Below are 19,227 nucleotides of genomic sequence, written 5' to 3'. Positions count from 1 at the left end.
CTCGTTTAGATTGCCACCACATGGTCCCCAGCGTTTTGCAACCCACCCGTTACGGCGCCCGCTTCACTGGCGTCTCCCATGGAGATTGAGGGATAGACTCCGTGCAGCCGCACTTCCGCATTCCAAGAATGCTTCACGTTCCCAAGACATGGCTGTTGGTCATGTGACCCGGAAGGTACGCACGCGTGCGGCAGCAGATCACGTGACCGGAGGCTGCGGGTCACGTGTCCAGATGGGGAGCGAAGCGCCAGTATTTAAACGGCCGCGTCGGTGCAACCGGCGCTTCACAGCGGTTTAAATCCTTGGACACTGTTTGGCACTACGTACCTGATCTCTTGAATACCCGGATATCGACCTTGGACTGCTTCACGGAATTGCTTTTGGATCTCCTTGGCTTTGTCTTTTTTGGAACTACTGGCCACTGACTGCTTTTGGACTTCGTCTTCTTTATCCCTGGCACTACGATCACTGGTCCTTGTTCTGAACTTTGACAACGGGTGGGCCCGTTCCATCTCAAGTACGTTGGACCTTCTGGCAATACTTCCCTGATAGGGAGGGTTCTGGAGAATCCCGGAAAAACCCCATAGGTATACCGGAGTACCTCACCGCTCCACTGGGTAAGACTGTTCCAACTTGTTATTGTATTGACTAGTGGTGGTTGTTGGGCGCATAACTTAACCGTTGCTTTCTTTGCAGTGGTCCGGGGTTTCTGAGGGTCTGCGGTTCCGGAGGAAGAAGATCTCCCACCTGTGGCCTCAAGGGTTGCACAGGGAGTCTTTTTGCTCCTCCCTGTGCGGCACTTGTGGACAGAGGTCTCTCCTGACTACACGACAGTCAAGTCACAACAACAGGTCACTACTTGTTGCACAGTACTTGGGTGTTAGTTTTTCGTTCACAGCTGGAATTAACTCTGGCATCTCCCAGTTGGCATTAACTCTCTTTTGTAGAACTATATGGAATGGTAGAATAGGGTCCTCCTGGGGTTCCTTGTCTAAAATATCAGTCAGGTCGTGCTGCTCAAAGAGTGGTGCAGGCCTACTGCATCATCCCAGATATTTTTTTCACTCTAGGCATCAGTTGTCTGTAAGATCCATCGGCATGGTCCGAGGGATCGGGTCTGCCAAACTATTTCTGGGGTAGCATCCAACCCACTTGCAAAGAGTCATGTAGATCTTTTATTCTCAAGTCCTTTGAAATTAAGGCCTCTGGAACATATTGGTGTCCCATACTGCAACCTAAATGAGCCTGTATCATCTGAAGATTGTTCATCATCCTCATAAATTGAGGAAAGGGATTTGAAGAAAAAAAAGAAATCCTTCCTTGGCAGTGGAGGGAATGTTTTCTCGACATGCTTTGAGGCTTTTGGAACTTACAATGGCGTTGAGGGTTTTTTAGGCACAGATGTGGAGTCTTTCAGCATTGATGGGGTTGATAATCTTTTCTCGACTCGAGGGAACCTCTGAGGGTTCTCTAGGAGTTTTCTCGTGCACACCCGGCCCTGAGGGTTCACAGGTTTTGTACCTCTTTTTGTCGTTTGACATGGGCATGGCTCTTACCTTTCTTTGAGGGGGTCAAGGCAGCTTTCTTGAATACTTCGAGCAGCTTTTGTCTGTACTTCTCCCACTGGGCTGGTGAGGCCAATTTGGTTCGGCACGAGACCTGTCCCCGCAGCTGAACTCGACAAAGGTGGTGATCTGTGGCTTCTTTTTCTTTGACCGCTGTGAGGGAGATGAGTGGTGTGAGCCACTAGGTGATCGGGACCTTTTGGCTTTCTTCTGACAAGGAAAGTCATCACCATAGACACACCCGATGGGTGTCCGTAAGGGACATCTTCGCCCCAGTCATGTCATATCTTTAACCCCAATCTCAGAGTTGATTATGCCAACAATGCCATTTTCACTAAACAAAAGGTTTCTTAGCCAGGGAACCGATGCAAGCAGATAATCAGAAGCATTAGCTCTCGCAGAAAAATTGTACTGAAGCCGACGATCGCTGCGCGTGCTATATAACATTGATGACGTTGAAACTGAGATGGAGGCCCTCGAGGGACATAGTCGACAGGCACTGACACGCAGCACCCCCTGCTGGAAAGAATTTCCAAAGTAGCTAAAGCTGGATATGGAGATATCATAAAATGAGGAATACATGGAGAACATAATCCATTTAAATATGTTTATTTACTGGAATATGTTGTGGGCAAAGGTATAATGAAAATGCGTTGAAAAGTGGTCCTGTGCACTTTTGGTGACTTGCATCTATTGGGATTTTTCATGTGCTACCATACAAAACGGAGAAATTGTGTAGCTTTTTACCAATTTTTTCACATTGTTATCAAATGCACCATTTTAGCACATTATTTAAAATTGTTCCTAGGATGGAGACCCCACCTTGTTTGGTTTAGGCTCCCTCACTGTGCTCATTCACTAACGCACATTCAAAGCAAACATTTACATACCTCACCCCATCCACTTCAGGAATTCACCAGCCGCTACTGCCCTTTCCATAGAAGGTATGCTGCTGCAAGGGGCTTCTTCTGAATGACTAAACTACTAGTTAAGTGAACAGTTGTAATCCCATGTGCCCTTTTATAATGCTGTTTTTGTGCAAAGAAAAAAATAGGTAACTTTTCTTACTGTTAGGAAAGATTTCTCTTTACAGCACCTTTCCCTCCATTTTTGGACCACTGCTGGGTGTGTGTTTGAGAGCCAGATCTTAGGTTGGCCAGTGGGAGTTTCTTAACTGCCATTTGGATAAGAATAGGACCCCTGCACCCATTCCAGAGAAAACCTAGAAGAAACCTGAATAAGACAAGTATCCTGTCCAACTGCCAGATGAGTGAGGAGACTGGAGACCCTTTGGAAGAAGGCCTGGTGACCAACTTCTGCTGCTGTCCCTGGAGAGCCCCGTCTGGCTAGAGATCTTCAGAAGTCCTGCAAATGACCATCGACCCTTGGGGTGGTGGGACCAATCACCCTCAACGTCAACTCAGAGTCCTGCAAAAAGAGTCCTTGGAAGTGCCCCTGGGTCACTCGGTGGCTGACCAGCTCAGATTTTGGGCTACCGTGCTGCAGATGTCGTTCCGCGTTGCGGGCCAGAACTTTGAGGATCCACAGCTTATGCTACAGGAGTCGTCTCTGTCATATTTCGTGGTTCCAACATCAAGGGTGCCCGATATAGGAGGCAAAGTGTGACTGCAACAGTTGTGTCCCCCTGTGTTGCTGTGCATCAGTGGCAGTCATCCAAAACAGCTTTCCTGCCTCCAGTCCTGTGATGCGAGGGGGCCCTGCAACAAAGTTCTTCTGCATTCTCCATCCTGAAGACCTTGCACCAGCATTTGTCACCAACCGGAGAAGTCCTCGAAACCCTCACCACTGGGCATATAGGACCAGAGCTGAAGGCAGCAAAAGCAACCTTAGACACTCCTCTGGAGACCTGCCAAGTCCTAAGAAGAAAGGTAGTACTGAGGATGAGTTGTAACAGTACTTTTCTGAACCCTTATCTCCCCATTAAAAGTTTGTAAACTTTTAGAAACTTTTTTAAATGTTTGGCTTTGCACAAGCATTCTGAAAGCGGGAGATACTTTTATTCACTAGAACAACTTGTCCTATTCCCCTCGGTACTCTTCCTTGGGCCCAGAAGCCCTCCACTAACTTTTTCCCCCATCTCACAAAACTGTGTGGAACTTTTGGGCACAAGGGCCCATACCTTTTATGGGTGGACTTTTAAAGTTAGTGTTGCATCTCTGTGGACCTGTAGTCCTGCATACTAATACTTACCTTCCTTTGCAGGGGTCTGTTGTCCTACTCAAGTGATTGCATATATGTATCATTTATTTAGTTTGTATGAGATTGCATGCTAGTAGTCATTTTTCATAGTGTTTTATGGCCATAAACAAGTATTTTTAGAACTGTTTGTCCCTTGACTTTTCACTGTGTGTGCTCATTGCGGGCCACTTACCAGGCTCACCCATCCCGAGACATAGCCTTGACCACTCACCTTGCTACCTTGAATTGGTTTGGCTACTGCTCCCAGAGTTGTCCCCGTCACTAAACAAGGCTGGCATCCTATACCTCTGTCCACCAAGCCTGAGTATGGAAATCTAGGCCTAACAAAAAATATATGATTATGTAAATGTTTCTGAACTAATACCTGAGCCAAACTTGCTTTTCTCCAAGATCCAGTCAGCCAAAGCCTACAACGACCATCAGTTTGCGTCAGCAAGTGAACACATCTTCTAGGATTTGTCAGTGAAGTGGGTTTTTTATAGAGCTAAGTTGCTGCAAATAGGTTTCCTGAGCACCTCATGTCTGCCACCACACTCATCACTACACTTAGAGCTTACTACCCACCCCTTCATTCAGCAGAAACCAATCCACTTACCATTCCAAAAGTCAAGATCCCAGAAGCAGTGCGATCAATCTTATGTCTGACTCAATCTGTGCAACTCTCAAATTCTAGAGATGTTTAAAGACCAGGCTGCCATATAACTGTCCAACCAATTTTTGGCACTTTTGAGAATGAATCGCCCACATGAACGCGAAATTAGAATGGAACTATGATCATTACACAGAAGAGTAAGATTGCTGCTGGTTACAGTGAATGGGCGAGTGCTGGTGCCCAACCAGACTCGGAAAGCAACAAAATTTGAAAAGAAAACTGTCTCACAGAGCTGTCTTGCAATTAATGTATTAATTACAGGTACAAATCCCCATAACTATTGCAAGGGATCATACCGCTGACATGCGTTTTGACCTTCTAGGTCTTTTTCTAGGCAAGATATCGAATAAGATAAGAGAGATAGTGGTTTAAATATTTTGAAGTGGGTCTACGTAGTAGCATTGAAGTTTCAAGTTAAATCATAAGCTGCTGCAATGAAAAAGTCCAAACGTGTATTTGATCAAAAATAATAAGATCGACAATTGTCAGATGCGAGAATCAGCTGACTAGTAGACTCTTTGATCCTGAATACAATGATATGGCATTTGTAACGCGCCTATACACAAGTGTTTCAAGGCGGCATTGCCGCCAGTGCATGGAGGGCTCCGAAACAGTTTCCAGCTGCAAACGAATCCCTTTCAGCGAGCCCCGCCTGGGTAGTGGCTAACTCCCCAGACCCTTGCCTAATTTGGGTAATAGTATGTCAGGGTTGTTGCCGCCTGATCAGCCAGGCCAATAGTCACCCCCGCTTCCCCCCCCTCACTGTGAATCTGTACGTCTTTCAGACCCCCCTCCAATTTGGAGAGTGCGTCCTGTGCTTCCCGATGTGACGCCAAGGCTTCCATTAGGTTCGACCCTTCACCCCGCCCTGCCATTTTCTTCTCTAGGGAGTCTCTCTCTCTGGGAGTCTGACCCCTACCAGATTAGCTATGCAGATTCCCCCAATCATGACCTTGAATGCCGTCCAGAGGGTGCACCATTTTTGTTCACCTTTTTATTTAAATAAAAAAGTCCCTGCATTCCCCACTCCCATGTGGTGCCAATAAAGACCTCGATGTCTTTTGCTGTTACCCCCAGTGTCATGAGAAAACCTCAAATTTGCTACCCACTCCCCACATTTGACCCACACTCTAGGCGTGCCTCAACATTGTCTGGTGTCAGAAGAGCCACATGGGCCACTCTTTTTCCCCCTCTTTAACCCCCGACCAAGCTGCACACCACACTACCGTTTTACACAACCACTCCACACCCCAGGACACCACTAAACACCCAGCTCTCTCTCCATCTTCTGCCCCCTTTGCCTACCCTACCTCACTCCTCTACACCATGCTACTCTACAATCACTCACCCCACACAGTACCATACACTCCCTAGCTAAACTGTCTACCTTATCTCACCCTTGTTTACAACCCACCCATCTACCTACATCCACGCCTTCCACTACCCACTGCCCCCGACCTTACTGACCCCTACCACCCTCTTAAAATCACCGCATTTCCCTTAGAAGTTACAAACGCTTCTGCAGTTTGTTTGCTGACATGTAACATTAGCAATGCGTAAAGTAAAAAGACTTCAATATACTCCACAGTGAAGAGGTCTTTCTACTATGGCTATTGTTAATATTTGTCTGCAGACATGTTTGGAATTACTGGCTACGTAGAGTGCACGAATTTATTGCATGCTCACCTATAAAAGCAAAAAAAACAACTGTACATGCCAAAACCATTTGCTTTGCCAAATCTGGTGTTTACCGATATGGTTCTATACATGCTAACCTTATACATCCCATTCGAGATATAAGTCCAGTCCTGGTCTTACCTTTATTTGCATTCTGGAACTTGTAGTCCTGGATTTCCCATGTTATGAACCCAGGACTACAAGTCCCAGTATGCAAAGTTAAAACCAGGACTTGGGTAGTGTCTCCAGCATGAAATGGATAATGTTGGCATGTATGTTGTTCCCATCCTCTGCAACAATGCTAGTCTCCAAAGCACACTGCTATTCTGTAGAGGTAGGTCAGGGTTACAAATCCATTATGAGGGAACAGAAATGCTGCTAATACTGCAATGTGGTGGTAATCGTATTTTATAGGTGGCGCAAACATCACTCCCAGTCGCAAAGGCAGTTAAAGGATTTTTATTGAAATTCTTGTGGTTCCTCCCTCTCTCGTCTTGAGTCGCACCTCAAACCCCAGGTTAGTAGATGCAGAAGATTGGCCCCTATTGTTTATTTCTATCGTCTGCTGGTGGTGGTCGGGAAAGTCTCATTTTTACTAAACTCCCTCAAGCTTCTTAACTTACCCTACACTAGTCAGTGGTTCGTGGTCTACCAGGATTTAGAGATCGTGCCCTATAGATACTGTTGGACTCAGGCTCATCTAACAGGCTCAGTCGTACCTCTACCTTTCTCACACTTTCCTCTTGTCCACTTAATCTCACTTCTCCCATCACCTCCTGTCCCTTAGATGTTCAGGCTCCTCCTAGGTCTTGCCTGCTCCAACATCCTCCTTTCACTCAGTACTATTTTGCTTCACAATCACTCCTTGCACGTATCCTTCTAAGCACAGACAAACTCTGCAGTACCACTTCCACTGTCTAGCCAATACCTCCCATGCTCCACAAATTGCCTCTGCAGTCCGCTGCTCCTGCCAGTACCTTTCTTGGTTTTCGATCTTCGCCTTGGTCCACACCTGAAACACTGACACTTCCTGCTGCCCGTTTATATTCTCCCCAGGCCCCTTCTGGGATTGGCAATCTGTGCCCGATTAAACGGACCCAGTCTTCCCCAGCCAGAGAGGGAGTGACTGAGAGTGAGTGCGTGTGTGTGGTCAGTGTGTCAAGAATTCATAAATGAATTGACTTTACACATGGAGGTCCTCCCCGTACTGCAAATGGTGGCCCGAGGAAGGCAAGAGTTTGTGCTCATTGTCTGGGACCCAGTTCCGGGTCTCCCTGAGGTTAGTTCTCTGGGGAAGGGTGGTTATAGTTTCCCTTTCTCTCCCTGATGGTCAAGGGGGGTCCTGTGGTTGTGCAGGTGTGCCAGAGGCCTTCAGTAACAGCGCAGATAATCTCTGTCAACTGTGCATGTCTGTGGCTTCTCTAGCACCTGGCTCTCTTTATGGTATACATTCCTGGAGCCAACGAGGTATGTCTGCAAAAGTGTTGCGGCTTCTCCTTGGGGTTCACTTTCAGTGTGACCTTTGCTCACCAATGCAGGGTGCTGGGTCTGGGCTCCCTCTTCGCAGGGCTTTCTTGGCTTCTGGACTGGATGATGTATTTCTATGAACAGATACTGGCAAGCATCTAATATTGGAATTAAGGCTTCAGAAACAGGTGGGCACAAGGGGGATGGGGTTTGGGGACCTTTTCCAGATATCCCTAAAGCCAGTATTGGGGCCGAGACGGAATTTCTGCTGCATAGTGGGGCACTTATTCCTCTTTGACAAGCCCATGGCACTTGTCTTGTCACACCTATTAGACTCTGAAGAGGTTTGCTGGATGCAAGACCTCCGACTTTCCCCCACCCCAAGAAAATGTATAGTGGAAGGGGTAGCCACATCTGACGGTTTGCTCTTTTCTGGCAGTGAAGTATGGAAGTGATAATCTGCATATCCTACAGCTCAAACGCTTAGTCATTGCGAGGATGGAGGGGTATCAAGGGGGCTGGGGAGCCCAGACCGCATTAGATCGATGCATTCATCGCTCCCAAATTATACCATGCGCCTCTTGTGAAACCACTCTTTCAGAAGCCCTCTTTGGCGAAAACCACCGGAAGTGAAAATTCCCTTTACAAATCTCTAACAGACAAATGCGAAGCCATGGAAGGTGGTGGCTGGAGAGTGGGACGTCTTCATAAAATACAAAGCCACTACAGAGATGCGCTTTAAACAAAATGTATGTTTTATGTGTGAAAGGAAACCTAGATGTATTAAATTCTGATAAGCTCCAAGTCAATAACTTATAATTATGCTTTCAGATCATACAGGAGAGCAGAATATTGCAGGAACCGAAGAAATAGAGAACGTTTTCCTGTGTCAGGCCTTGCAAGCATTTTTCCCGGACTCCAGACTACTTCAGTCATGTACAGTTTCCTTGCTGGGAAGGCTGGTTCCCCATCACTGCTGCAGCTCACCCCAAAACATCGGACTTCAGGACAAACTCACACTGATGGTGGAAGAAAGTCATTTTCTGGACACCAGCGAACTGCAAAGCGTGAAACGCAAGGCCATCGAAATACAGGATGAACCAAAGGCGTTCAAGAAATCAAGGCTCTGGCAGCTACAGAGTAGGTCCAAGAGAAGGATTGATAAAGACGAAACCTCAGCCCTTAGTGGAACAGAAACGGAAGAAGATCTTTCAGAGCCAATTATGGGTAATCAGAAATTGCCACAATCACCTACTTTCTAATTTAGTCAATCACCTGCAGTGCAACGTTTGTTTCTTTCATATTTGCTTTGTCAGTAGACTTCCAAAATAAAAAACGTTCAGTTCCAATTCCCTAGTACAATTCAAATGTTCAATTCACGAGCATTTAACCAGAGTCCATGTTAAGACCACCCATGATCAATGGACATTGTTTTCTTGCATAGTAACTCTGCACTTGATGTAATTGACAGGGCACACGCCTACAAGGCTTTCATAAAACCTTGTTTAGATCCAATATAAAACAATATTTAGGTGCAATACCCCAATTAAGTGGATTGTCACGTGGCAGAGCAAAGGACCAGTTAGCCCTCCATGAATGAAGGTCTTAATTACTCTGAGGTTACTCGGACAAGTAAAAGACCATAGCTAGGCACAGCATCAGGTTGCAAGCACAGCAGAACCCCACAACTATTGGCAATCGCTGGAAGACAGTTGTCCTGTTCTGCCTATTAAAATGACGTCCGAAGAAATTGCCTCCATCTGCAGTGAACTCTGCTAGTGTAGTGGTCTAAATCGGCTTTGTAAGTGCACTCTCCTCTATGTCCGTAAGCAAACAAAAAAATGAGTTAGACTGCCACACCTTATTCTTTCTACTGATAAAATCTGTGTTTGATTTGATCACAGATGCATTTTCCCTTTACCTTTAAGGCTGTCCAATGCTTAGCAAACAATCAATCACTCCACCGCATTACTCAAAACGAGGTAAACTAAAATGTAGTTTTCATAATTCAGTATATTGGTGATTAAACCTGTTTATCTCTTAGAATATTGTATCATAAGTAGACCAGTTTAAAAACAAACCACTTCTACACAAAATGTTTATTTGTAAAGGCTGGTCGATGTAGAAGAAAAAACGGGCTTTATTCTACATTTCTGATGTCACAGATTTTTGGATCGTTGTAGAATGCTGGGTCTTTGTATGTAACTGGCATGAATCCTGCAAGCAAAAAAGATTTCATGAGTTCAATGAAACATCCTTAACTGTTTTTTTTTTGTTCGGGTGAGACGTCAAGTTATAATCTTACCCATTATTTGCGCCCTTCTGATGGCTTTTGAGATCTGCTTTTGTTTCTTTGCACACAATCCTAGAAAGAAAATAAACACATTTAATACAAATTGTATGATAGCATTAAATCTATTCTCGTGGCTGTACTCTTTCAGTCCACATGTTTTTTCATAAATTGTTGCAAAACCTCGGGTGTTCTAGTCACGAGGGACAGCATGGGGGTGCTTTAAGCTACTAATGTAAGAAAGAGAATGGAGACACTAGTAACATGTGTGGGGCTCTGAAGGGTTCGAATATGCCTGCAGGAGCATTTGCCAACAAAGGACAATGGTGCTTAGTGCCCAAAGCCTACACTTACCTGCCAGGCTACTTAACATCTAAGACACATCCATTGGAGACACCGTCCTGGCATCAAGCGGTTTAATGTGAATGTGACTGCAGATGGTTACTGAACACCCTGACCGATGCATAGGCCACAGCTATGGAAGGATCCTACTTCAGTTTGCAAAAGATCGTTGGAGAAAGACACACGTTGCAGAAGTCAACGTGGTGGTGTTGGCAGCAAATAGGATTAACTTCTTAAGCATACTATAAAGCATGGTGTGGCCTACCCTACCTTGTATGTTGGCGTTTCCCCATTGTGCTTGATAAAACGCCCAGGACATGATGGGGGGCGAAGAGGTGAACATTCCAAAATACCTCGAACACTAACATGTTCACATAGCCAGGCTGAACTCTCCACTTATGTCTCCCCGATTCTCCTCCTATAAACCTGGTACCCCACTCATGCCTTTGATGTAGTTGTGCATGCAAGCCCATCAGATTTTCAGCATAGCCACACGTGCATTTGGATTATAAACAAAGGAATTTGCATATTTACAACCCTGCCAGTTTGCAACTCAAGGTCCAAAGTTGTCTGCGCTTTAGAATGGGGAACTAAATCACATTGGGGATGGGACAGAAGGTAGCACCAAGCTCCCCTCCCCTCGGCCCCATATAAACTCTCAGATGGAAATGTACGTTAGGGGCCTTTATGATTGAACTCCCCTTTTGCCCTGAAGGTTTGTAAACAAAATATAGTGAAATATGTTTAACGCTATTAAGAAATCACAATTTTATGATATAAAATGTATACTTTTACATCTTATGACAATGTTTTTTTGTTAATAATGGTAAACAAAACTTGATTGACTAATGTTTTTAATAAATGTGATAAATAAAAAGAAGTTTTTAAAACCTTGGAGAATAAAGACAATCTGATGGGGAACGGGGCAGGGTCATACCATCAAACTACGTGATGCGTTGCTTTTTTCATGAAAATAAAGCTCTCTATGAGAAACTTTAAAGCTAGAGAGCAGAAAGTTCCTCTTATGACTGCATTTAACTATTTACTGCCTTTATCATCAGTACAATTCAGGACGAGGACATATAGCAAACCAACAGCATGTCCACTTGATGTAGGCCCTGCAGAACTTCAGGAGCCAACAACGCAACCGTTAGTGACCAGCTCCCTTCCTTGAACTGACCAATAGGTCACTATGCCCAGTCTACGTTCCAGTGGCATTTAAATGTGCCATTGGGACTCAAAATTACAATCACGCCATTTGCTAGAACAAGTGGATGAATAGTGGCAACATAATTACAGGCCTACAAAGGCTGGTTTTGTCCAACGCAGGGCACTGAATCAGCCAGTTGATGTTGTCAGGGGGGTAGGTTGGGGAGGGGGTCTAAATCCAGTTGGGTCTAAAATCAGTCGGTGTGCATCAACACTGTTGGCATGTCATTTTACTTTAGAGGTTAGGGTGCAGGCACACCCATGAGATGGTTGAGAAGAGGCAGCAGCAATCAATTTATACCATTGTCCTCCAACAGGTCCTCGTTTAGAAGGATTACCTGTGTGGTTCCTCCACGGTTCATCGAGTCCACTTTTAAAAATAAACTGGTCACTGATGAAATGATTGGAAACATTCAGCGTGTTTTACAATTATACAGACAACAGGTAATGGCTCCATCTGACCAATAAAGAGGCAGCCCCAAGTTTGCCATGAGCATTTCACATGGGCACTTCAATGGCAACTAAAACTCAAAATGAGGAAAAAAAAAAAAGATCTTTGTGTATGGTCTAGCAGAACACCAACTTATTAACAGTCTTTTTGCCTAAAGAATTGAACATTTTCAGAATACGAAAGTCCAATGTTTGTGTTGCCTAGCGCACACCTAATTTTAAGGATTTTTATAGAATTTATAGAAAATTAGCGGGGTGCCGGGGAGAATAACTACCTTGACACTGGGTTGTTTAAACATATGTAAAACCAACAGATTGCACAAACTTAAGCTTTCATGCACTAAGACCATACAGTTCTAATCACAATACTTCGTGTGACGTTTTACGTCACACATTGACGTTGTAAACATGACATCATCACGTTTGCAATGTAAATAGCTGCCATTTCCAGCAAGGGCCGTGAGGAACGGCTCGGAATACAGCGTCGGCAAACACAGCATCCTCTCTGGAAGGAGGTAAGGGAGACATATCGAATTGAGCCTTTTACCAGTTCTACCTTTAGAATGAATTTTGGTAGTCAGTATTTACTATTGGGTACCGCCATAAACCATGAGCTAGAAGCCTTTTTTTCAGCAAACTTATAATTAAGATCTGGTCTTTTCTAAACCTTTTGAGTTAGACCTTTCTAACACCGCACATTTATATGTGTTTTTCAGACATAAACAGAGGGGCTCACCTTTCTGCTCTATCCCCATTTCCTGAGGACTCTCCCAGAACACTAGAGATACTCTATCCATCGAAGAAGTAGCCTCTAACACAATTAAAGAATCACCAGGTAAATTCTTATCTCTAATTAGACCAGGTTCTCCTTCCCATAGCGATTCTAGACTGAATCCTTTTTGAGTGGATTCCTTTTTAATCAAGCCTTTTTTACTGTTTTTCCATTACATCTGCAGGGTGGATAGCAACTGAGGATTCCAACTATTATTGTGTTGATATTTTTCTAATAACATATCCAGTCAGGATATTCTACATTGGACATCCAGGTGATTATTAAAGAAAGAATTTCTTTTCTCAAAAAAGTGACATGACAGCTAATAGCTAGAGATTATGAACTGATTGTTATATCATATATTGTAGGATAATCAAAGATAAATGGAATGAAGAGGGCTATCAAATCTTGAAGAAGGGGACTCCAACTACCCCGAAACGCGTCGAAAAAATATTTGTCATCACTGCATGTGAACATTATATGCTATAAATCAATCTTGCTGTAAGTGTGATAAATACATTGTATGCCCACGAACTATACTGTGCCTGAATTATATGTGATTTAAAAATAAGTGTGTTTTAATCACCATGTTGGAGAACACATACTCATAACAGATGATTCAGAACCAAATTAAATTGATGATTGCCATCATTTTTATACCAAGTGTCCTAAATTGGTTTCTTCCACAAACATTTTTCCTTTTTTTCTAAACAAAGCATTCCGTTATTGTGCAAAAAATTGTGACAGTTCTTGATTGTCTTTACAATTGCAAGGGTGTGCAGGGGACGGGAGAGTTCCACAAGTTTGTGGACAAATCTGTTGGTTACACAAGTTTCAGAATACGCACATTCTCAGCAGATTGTAGCAACCACAAAATCATTTTTGTAACGTCTGTATATTAATAATGTGTCCCTCTTAACCTGTTGGTCGCTGATTGCCCTTTAAACAGTGGCACAAATGGATGGCGACACCTTTTCAGGCAGGGTACAAGTATGACAAGCAATCTATGATCCGTTTGCTCTAATTTAACGAGACACTCCCACTTCACAGATCCAAAATATCTAAATTGTTCAATCAATTCTTTTGCTCATCGATTAGTTTACATGCCCCACAAATGGCATGGTTTCCTCAAATACATTGTTCTGACCATCTAACCCCTGTTGCATCAAAGAGCAGAACCTTAAATGCCAGAGGATGGTACTTTGTTAAACTGAATTTCAAAAGAATATTTACCTGCTTCATAGATCTGATAAAATGCACTTTTCATACAAATCTTGTTTGTTAGTTCCAGCCACTTCAGCTCAAAGTGTTACAGCATTAGGTCATGCACACCCTTGACTCAGATCATGCAACGCCTATACTTCTTTTTCTAAAATCACAATGTTTATTACACTTAATGAAACTTAAAACAGTTGAAGAAAAATGGCATTTTGCCACCCAGATAGAAGAATGCAGCCAGTACCCAAATCGAACCATAAGGTCCCCAATCATTAGCCCTTCCTGCATCCAATCAGTGTACAAATACAAATGTGTGCCACTGGTTTGCAGACATGCATGAATACAAAAATAAAATGTTTCACCAACACCCCAACGGTTGGTAAAACTGGACAAGAACGGTCATACGAAGAATAAAAGCGATAATATTTACGGTCAAAGCATATGCAATGCTACATCGGCACAGTCACTTTGCTTGGTCACCTGGCAGCTTTGCAAGTAAGCCATAGAAGCTCTACAGGGACCCTTTATATGGCCCCACATAAGGATGCTGCATAACTATTATCAATTGCCCCCCCGCCCCCTTAACTTGTGGATGGTTAGACAAATTTAGGTTATTAACAGATGGCAGATGTAAAAATAAAATGATGCACGCGGCAAATGGCATGTTACTGGATAATTTCGAATTCAACTATGTCCAAGAGAAAGCATGTTCACATTCAACTAGGCTAGAGTCACAGAGTTCTCATTGAACTTGAAACGTTTGTCCTTTATCCAAGTGTGGCGATTTCAGCCCCAATGGGATTTCTTTACTTGCAATAATTGTGCGGTCTCCGCTCTCAGAACAATGCACCCACAATTGACTCGTTTTTTACTCTTGTAGCATCCCGAACCAGAATTGCAGTTCACTGAAAGGATAGCAGTGTCCACCTTCTCCAGCACCTTAAGGTTAAAAAGCTATTTTATGTAAGCAGGAACACAGTTCCACTGTACAAATTCCAGCCGGTAACCTCCCCACCCAATTTCCAAAAACAATCGGCTCTTGACTCAATGTCTCCAGGATTGCAGGGCGGAATCGGTTTTGCTTGGCAAGTTTACTTTTCCTCCTCATGGGTTGCTCGGTGAGCTTGCTGGAGTGACCAGAGATTAAAGATTTTCTCACACAGGTCACATGGGTAAGGCTTCTCTGGGGCATGGTTCCTTAGGTGAACATTCAAAAGTCTGCTGGAGAGGGCGCTAGTGAGCCATCCAAGATGGCAGCTCACTAAGAGCTCCGTGCTGGCCCCCATTAAAAATCCTGGAAAAATAACGCTCATTGCACCTTCCGTTCAGTACTATCCTTGATGGAACATCAGGCGCCAGCGCCAAAATCCAGAGAGTAACCAGACCGGGAGCCACGCTGACAGACTGCGTTGCGGCTGGTTAGGAGAGGGCAGGCCCGGCATGGATCAGTGCGGTCGCGGCGCTGCGGCCGGCGGGTGTGCCGGCAACCTTGGCTGCCGCCGACACATCGAGTCCACGTGAGAAGGAGGCAGACCTGCGGGAGAGCTCCTGCCAACACCCGCACAGCGTCAGCTTGCCGAGACCTGCACTCCCGCGGGGCAGAGGAGCTCGGAGCCGGCCTGCCCTAGGGGAGACATCAGACATCCGGCCATGAACATCTCCATAGAGGCGAGCGGCCGCGCTGCCTGGGAACTTGCTGGCCATGCGACACAGAGCCCTGGGAGGGGAGTGACACGGGAGGAGCCTGTGTTGTATGCTATCCTGCCTCCCATGGTAGATTGTGGGAGGCAGTGTTCGGCAATCTTCGGAGTCACGCCCACTTGATGGCTACAGCCATACATGCAGCCCGAAATGAAAAGCTAATGTCATAGCCCGCCCTCCTACATTTCTGTTCCTGGGATTGGCCAGTGATCTGCGTAGCTCCACCTCTGTCCTTGAGTGCCCGTGCCCATCATTTAAGCAGTTCTCATATTTTATTCTTTTTTAGTGGCCGCAGTGTTGCCATGTCCGCTTATTATATTATAAGTGACTTATAATATTAGCAGGTTGCTTGTCGTGGTTTTTGTCCGTGTTTTTCCTTAATTGTGTGCTTATTGTTCCGCTTGTTTGCCAGTCTGTCTGACTTGGCCCCATTTACAAAAAAAAAATGAATATGAAAGGCGAACATGCCGTCTTGCCTTAAGCTGTTATGCACACGCTGTGAGGCTCGGGCTGATTGCCTTCCTGATGTGAACCTGCAAGTACTCCTTTCTTTTGCATTGATGGGCTCTTTCAATATGAGAGACCCTTTGAAGACGCATTACCTAGCCAAGAGGTAAACACGGGGTATTTACAGCAACATGTAGTTTAGTCATGATGGAAACAAGCATAGACAATGACAATAGTTTAGGGTTTTGTGTAGGCATGGGAAAGGCCCTTGGTAGGCACTGCTATCTTTAGTTGTATGAACGGCATCAGGTGCAAAATGGTGCAAGTACCAGGGCATCTAATGGCAGTGCCTGGCAAATGCCTGATAAGTTTGCAAAAGCCAAAAACTTTTAACATGACTAACTGAAGGACACACACAGTGCTTTTAACTTGATTGGCTGAACGCAGACCAGGTTAAGACATTTCTATTACACCAGTAGCATTTACAGCTCAAATTCATTCAGCATTGAGTGCAAAGTTTAATGTTAAGGCTTGATTAAAGAGAGCACAAAGAGTTCCCATGAGAAGGTGTTTTGGGTGGGGAGGGGCAAGAACAGGGTTGGGCAGTGCCTTAAGTGGCACTACAAATCGAGCCGGGGCTCATCGAGGGGGCGTGGCCTAACAGCGGGGGTCTTGATGGCCCGTTAGGCCACGCCCCCTTAACGAGCCCGGGCTCAATGGGCTACTGCCACCCCTGCCAGGCAGCCTTTCGTATAGATTAGCACCCCCTCCCCTGTGGGGAGAGGGTGCTGATCTCTGCATTTATTTTGTGTAGGCTTGCCTGGCAGGGGACAGCGCCTGCCTATTCAGCCTTAATTGTGGTGCTGCCCCTCGCCAGCTGGGGAGGGGCAGCACCACCATTAAGGCTGAAAACGTGAGGCCACTGGAAGCAGAGGCCTTTTTCCTAAATACTGAAACTCCCGCGAATGCGCGGCAGCTCCAGTATTTAGAAAGCAAGGCCTCTGCTTTCAGCGGCCTCACGTTTTTTCCATAATGGTGGCGCCGGCCGACGGGAATCTCTTGATTAAAGGGATGCCTCGCAGGTGCGGCGCCACCATTATGGCTGAAAGGCATTTTTTTCTGTAGCCTGAAGCTCTCGCAAACGAGCGAGCGCTTCAGGCTGTAGAAAAAAATGCCTTTTCGTGTAGTGGCAGGGGCTGCCAGGGGAGATTACTGGGCCCCGGCAGGGCCCCGCCTCAAAACGAAATTTCAGAGCCTGCCGGGGCCCAGCCCCGGCAGGCCCCGGCCCACTTAAAGCCCTGGGGTTGGGGATTAGCATGGCAATGAACAGTCAATGGGTGGGCTAGTGATTTACTAGAGGAGTAAGTCATGAGGGAGCCAATGACCAGAGGGGTGATGGACTATATGAACCAAGGACCAGATGACAGCAATCAACCAGGTTTCCCAATACCAGAAGGACGACAGTGGGGGGGCCATGTCACGCTTGTCGCCATGAGCTAGTCCTGGATTTTCCCTTTGCATACTGGTCCTTGTAGGCCCATACTTATAATGGGAAGAAATAAAATACCAGTCCTAGCATTTAATAGGAAATGCCTGGACTGGCTCAGTGTCATGAAGTACATGGGGCTACTTGGCAGGTACCTGCAATGGGGCCAAGGACCAGAGTTGAGCGACGAATCAAGCACCAGAGCAGCCAAGGATCCAAAAAGCCAATAATGTTGCTTTTATAAGTCGCACACATACAACAAATTAAAATAGACACCAATTGTTAGAAAATAACAATTTTAATAAATGCTTTTTGTTAACATATGTTTGAGCTCTCTGTATGTATTCTTTGCGTTATAGTTATTTTTCAACTTCTGAGACCTTTCCACCTTATTTTAGAGGTGCGCTTGTTTTTGCAGCTTATTTGGTTGGGAGTCAGCTTGTTTTGGGCTTGTTTTAAAGGAACATTCAGCTTATTTTTTCCTTCTGACCTGGCAACACTGAGCGGCCGTGGAGAGAGGAAGGGGAGACTGGGAAAGAGGGGGTTTGAAGAAATTAAGTCGCATGGAGTAGAACCGAGCTCTACACTGCGGGGCTGTGGTGGGAATACAGGAGCTCGAGGCACACACGGGACTGAGCAGGAACAAAGGAGGGACCCTTCTGCACCAACACAACGAAAGCACAGTATTTGAAAGGCTACCGAGCAGGGGAGTTGCTAGGTCTGGAAAAGACCCGGGGCTAAGCTGATGTCGGAACTGTTGGGACTGGGGGCTAGCTAGTCTTTTGGCTGTAGCTCCTGCGATTCTATCCGGGGCTACAACCAAAAGACAGGGGCTATAGCCCCCTTAGCCCCCCCCCCTAGCAACGCCCCTGCCACCGAGGATTACAAAAGCCCTGTACAGTGGTTTAATTGCTGGGATCAAAAAATAATAAAAATCACATAAATGAAAAACATTTTGACTTTTCTGTTTCATGACACCAACGTAACATTGTTTACTCCCCCATGTACGTAGACACATTAACATGGAAGAATGCCATGTTGAGAGAGGGCTAATCACCATATTGCTGAAACGAAGCACCTGAATGTTTTATGGAAATGCTTAACTCAAGGTGGTCTGTTTTGGGGGCTTCGTGCATGGACAACATTGTGTGATGAATGTCAACTTAACTATTTCATAACTTGTGTGTTTTATCACTGTTCTATAGCCAAAACATTAATGTAAAGAAATATTATACCAAGCAAAAGGAGTGTTTAGCGAACAATGGTTTCACACCTGTCTGCATCAGGCGTGCCTGTAAATAAGTGAACACAAGGTAGGCTGCAGTCTTGTGGCAGGATGGATGCCATACTCCCACTTGTCATGAATCCTCCTTGCATGTTAATTCCACTCTCTTTATCACGGAGAATGGTCATCATGGTTTCCACAGTTATGTTGCCTGTTTGAAAACCATTATAACGCACTTCAGCAGGGCAGTTTCTAATCCATTTGGTGCCCAGAGCGAAACACTAGGAATACACCCCCCCCACATCCCATCCCGCACCCCAGCCCCACCGCACCCAATGCGCCATCCCCACCGCACCCCGCGCCCCAGCCCCACCGCACCCCACGCCCCAGCCCCACCGCACCCCAGCCCCACCGCACCCCGCGCCCCAGCCCCACTGCATCGCACCCCACCCCACTTCCAAACTACACTATTAAGGGACTCCTACCCAAAGTCAAACAGTCCTTTA

The 19,227-nt window shown here is 45.4% G+C and overlaps 2 protein-coding genes across 6 annotated transcripts in view; one reads left to right on the top strand and one right to left on the bottom strand.

Moving 5' to 3' along the window:
* ABRAXAS1 (abraxas 1, BRCA1 A complex subunit) overlaps nt 1-9,977 on the top strand; it is a 403,189-nt gene extending 393,212 nt beyond the window's left edge. For all 5 annotated transcript variants that reach the window (XM_069630387.1, XM_069630392.1, XM_069630388.1 and 2 more), the window contains one exon: nt 8,413-9,977. In XM_069630387.1, coding sequence (XP_069486488.1) covers nt 8,413-8,843 — 431 coding nt within the window. In that variant the 3' untranslated portion in view covers nt 8,844-9,977. The remainder of the gene's footprint in view (nt 1-8,412) is intronic.
* The window catches only part of MRPS18C (mitochondrial ribosomal protein S18C), a 290,406-nt gene continuing 280,841 nt past the window's right edge, over nt 9,663-19,227 (bottom strand). Inside the window, exons 5-6 of the mRNA XM_069630393.1 lie at nt 9,887-9,946; nt 9,663-9,798 (exon numbers count right to left, since the gene is read on the bottom strand). Of these exons, the coding sequence (XP_069486494.1) occupies nt 9,722-9,798; nt 9,887-9,946 (137 nt within the window). The 3' untranslated portion in view covers nt 9,663-9,721. The remainder of the gene's footprint in view (nt 9,799-9,886; nt 9,947-19,227) is intronic.

This window comes from Ambystoma mexicanum, chromosome 6q, assembly GCF_040938575.1.
Source record: "Ambystoma mexicanum isolate Mex_15411 chromosome 6q, UKY_AmexF1_1, whole genome shotgun sequence".
NCBI classification, from domain to species: Eukaryota; Metazoa; Chordata; class Amphibia; order Caudata; family Ambystomatidae; genus Ambystoma; species Ambystoma mexicanum.
Note: the sequence above shows the minus strand (reverse complement) of the source record. Positions and strands in the feature narration are given on the sequence as shown.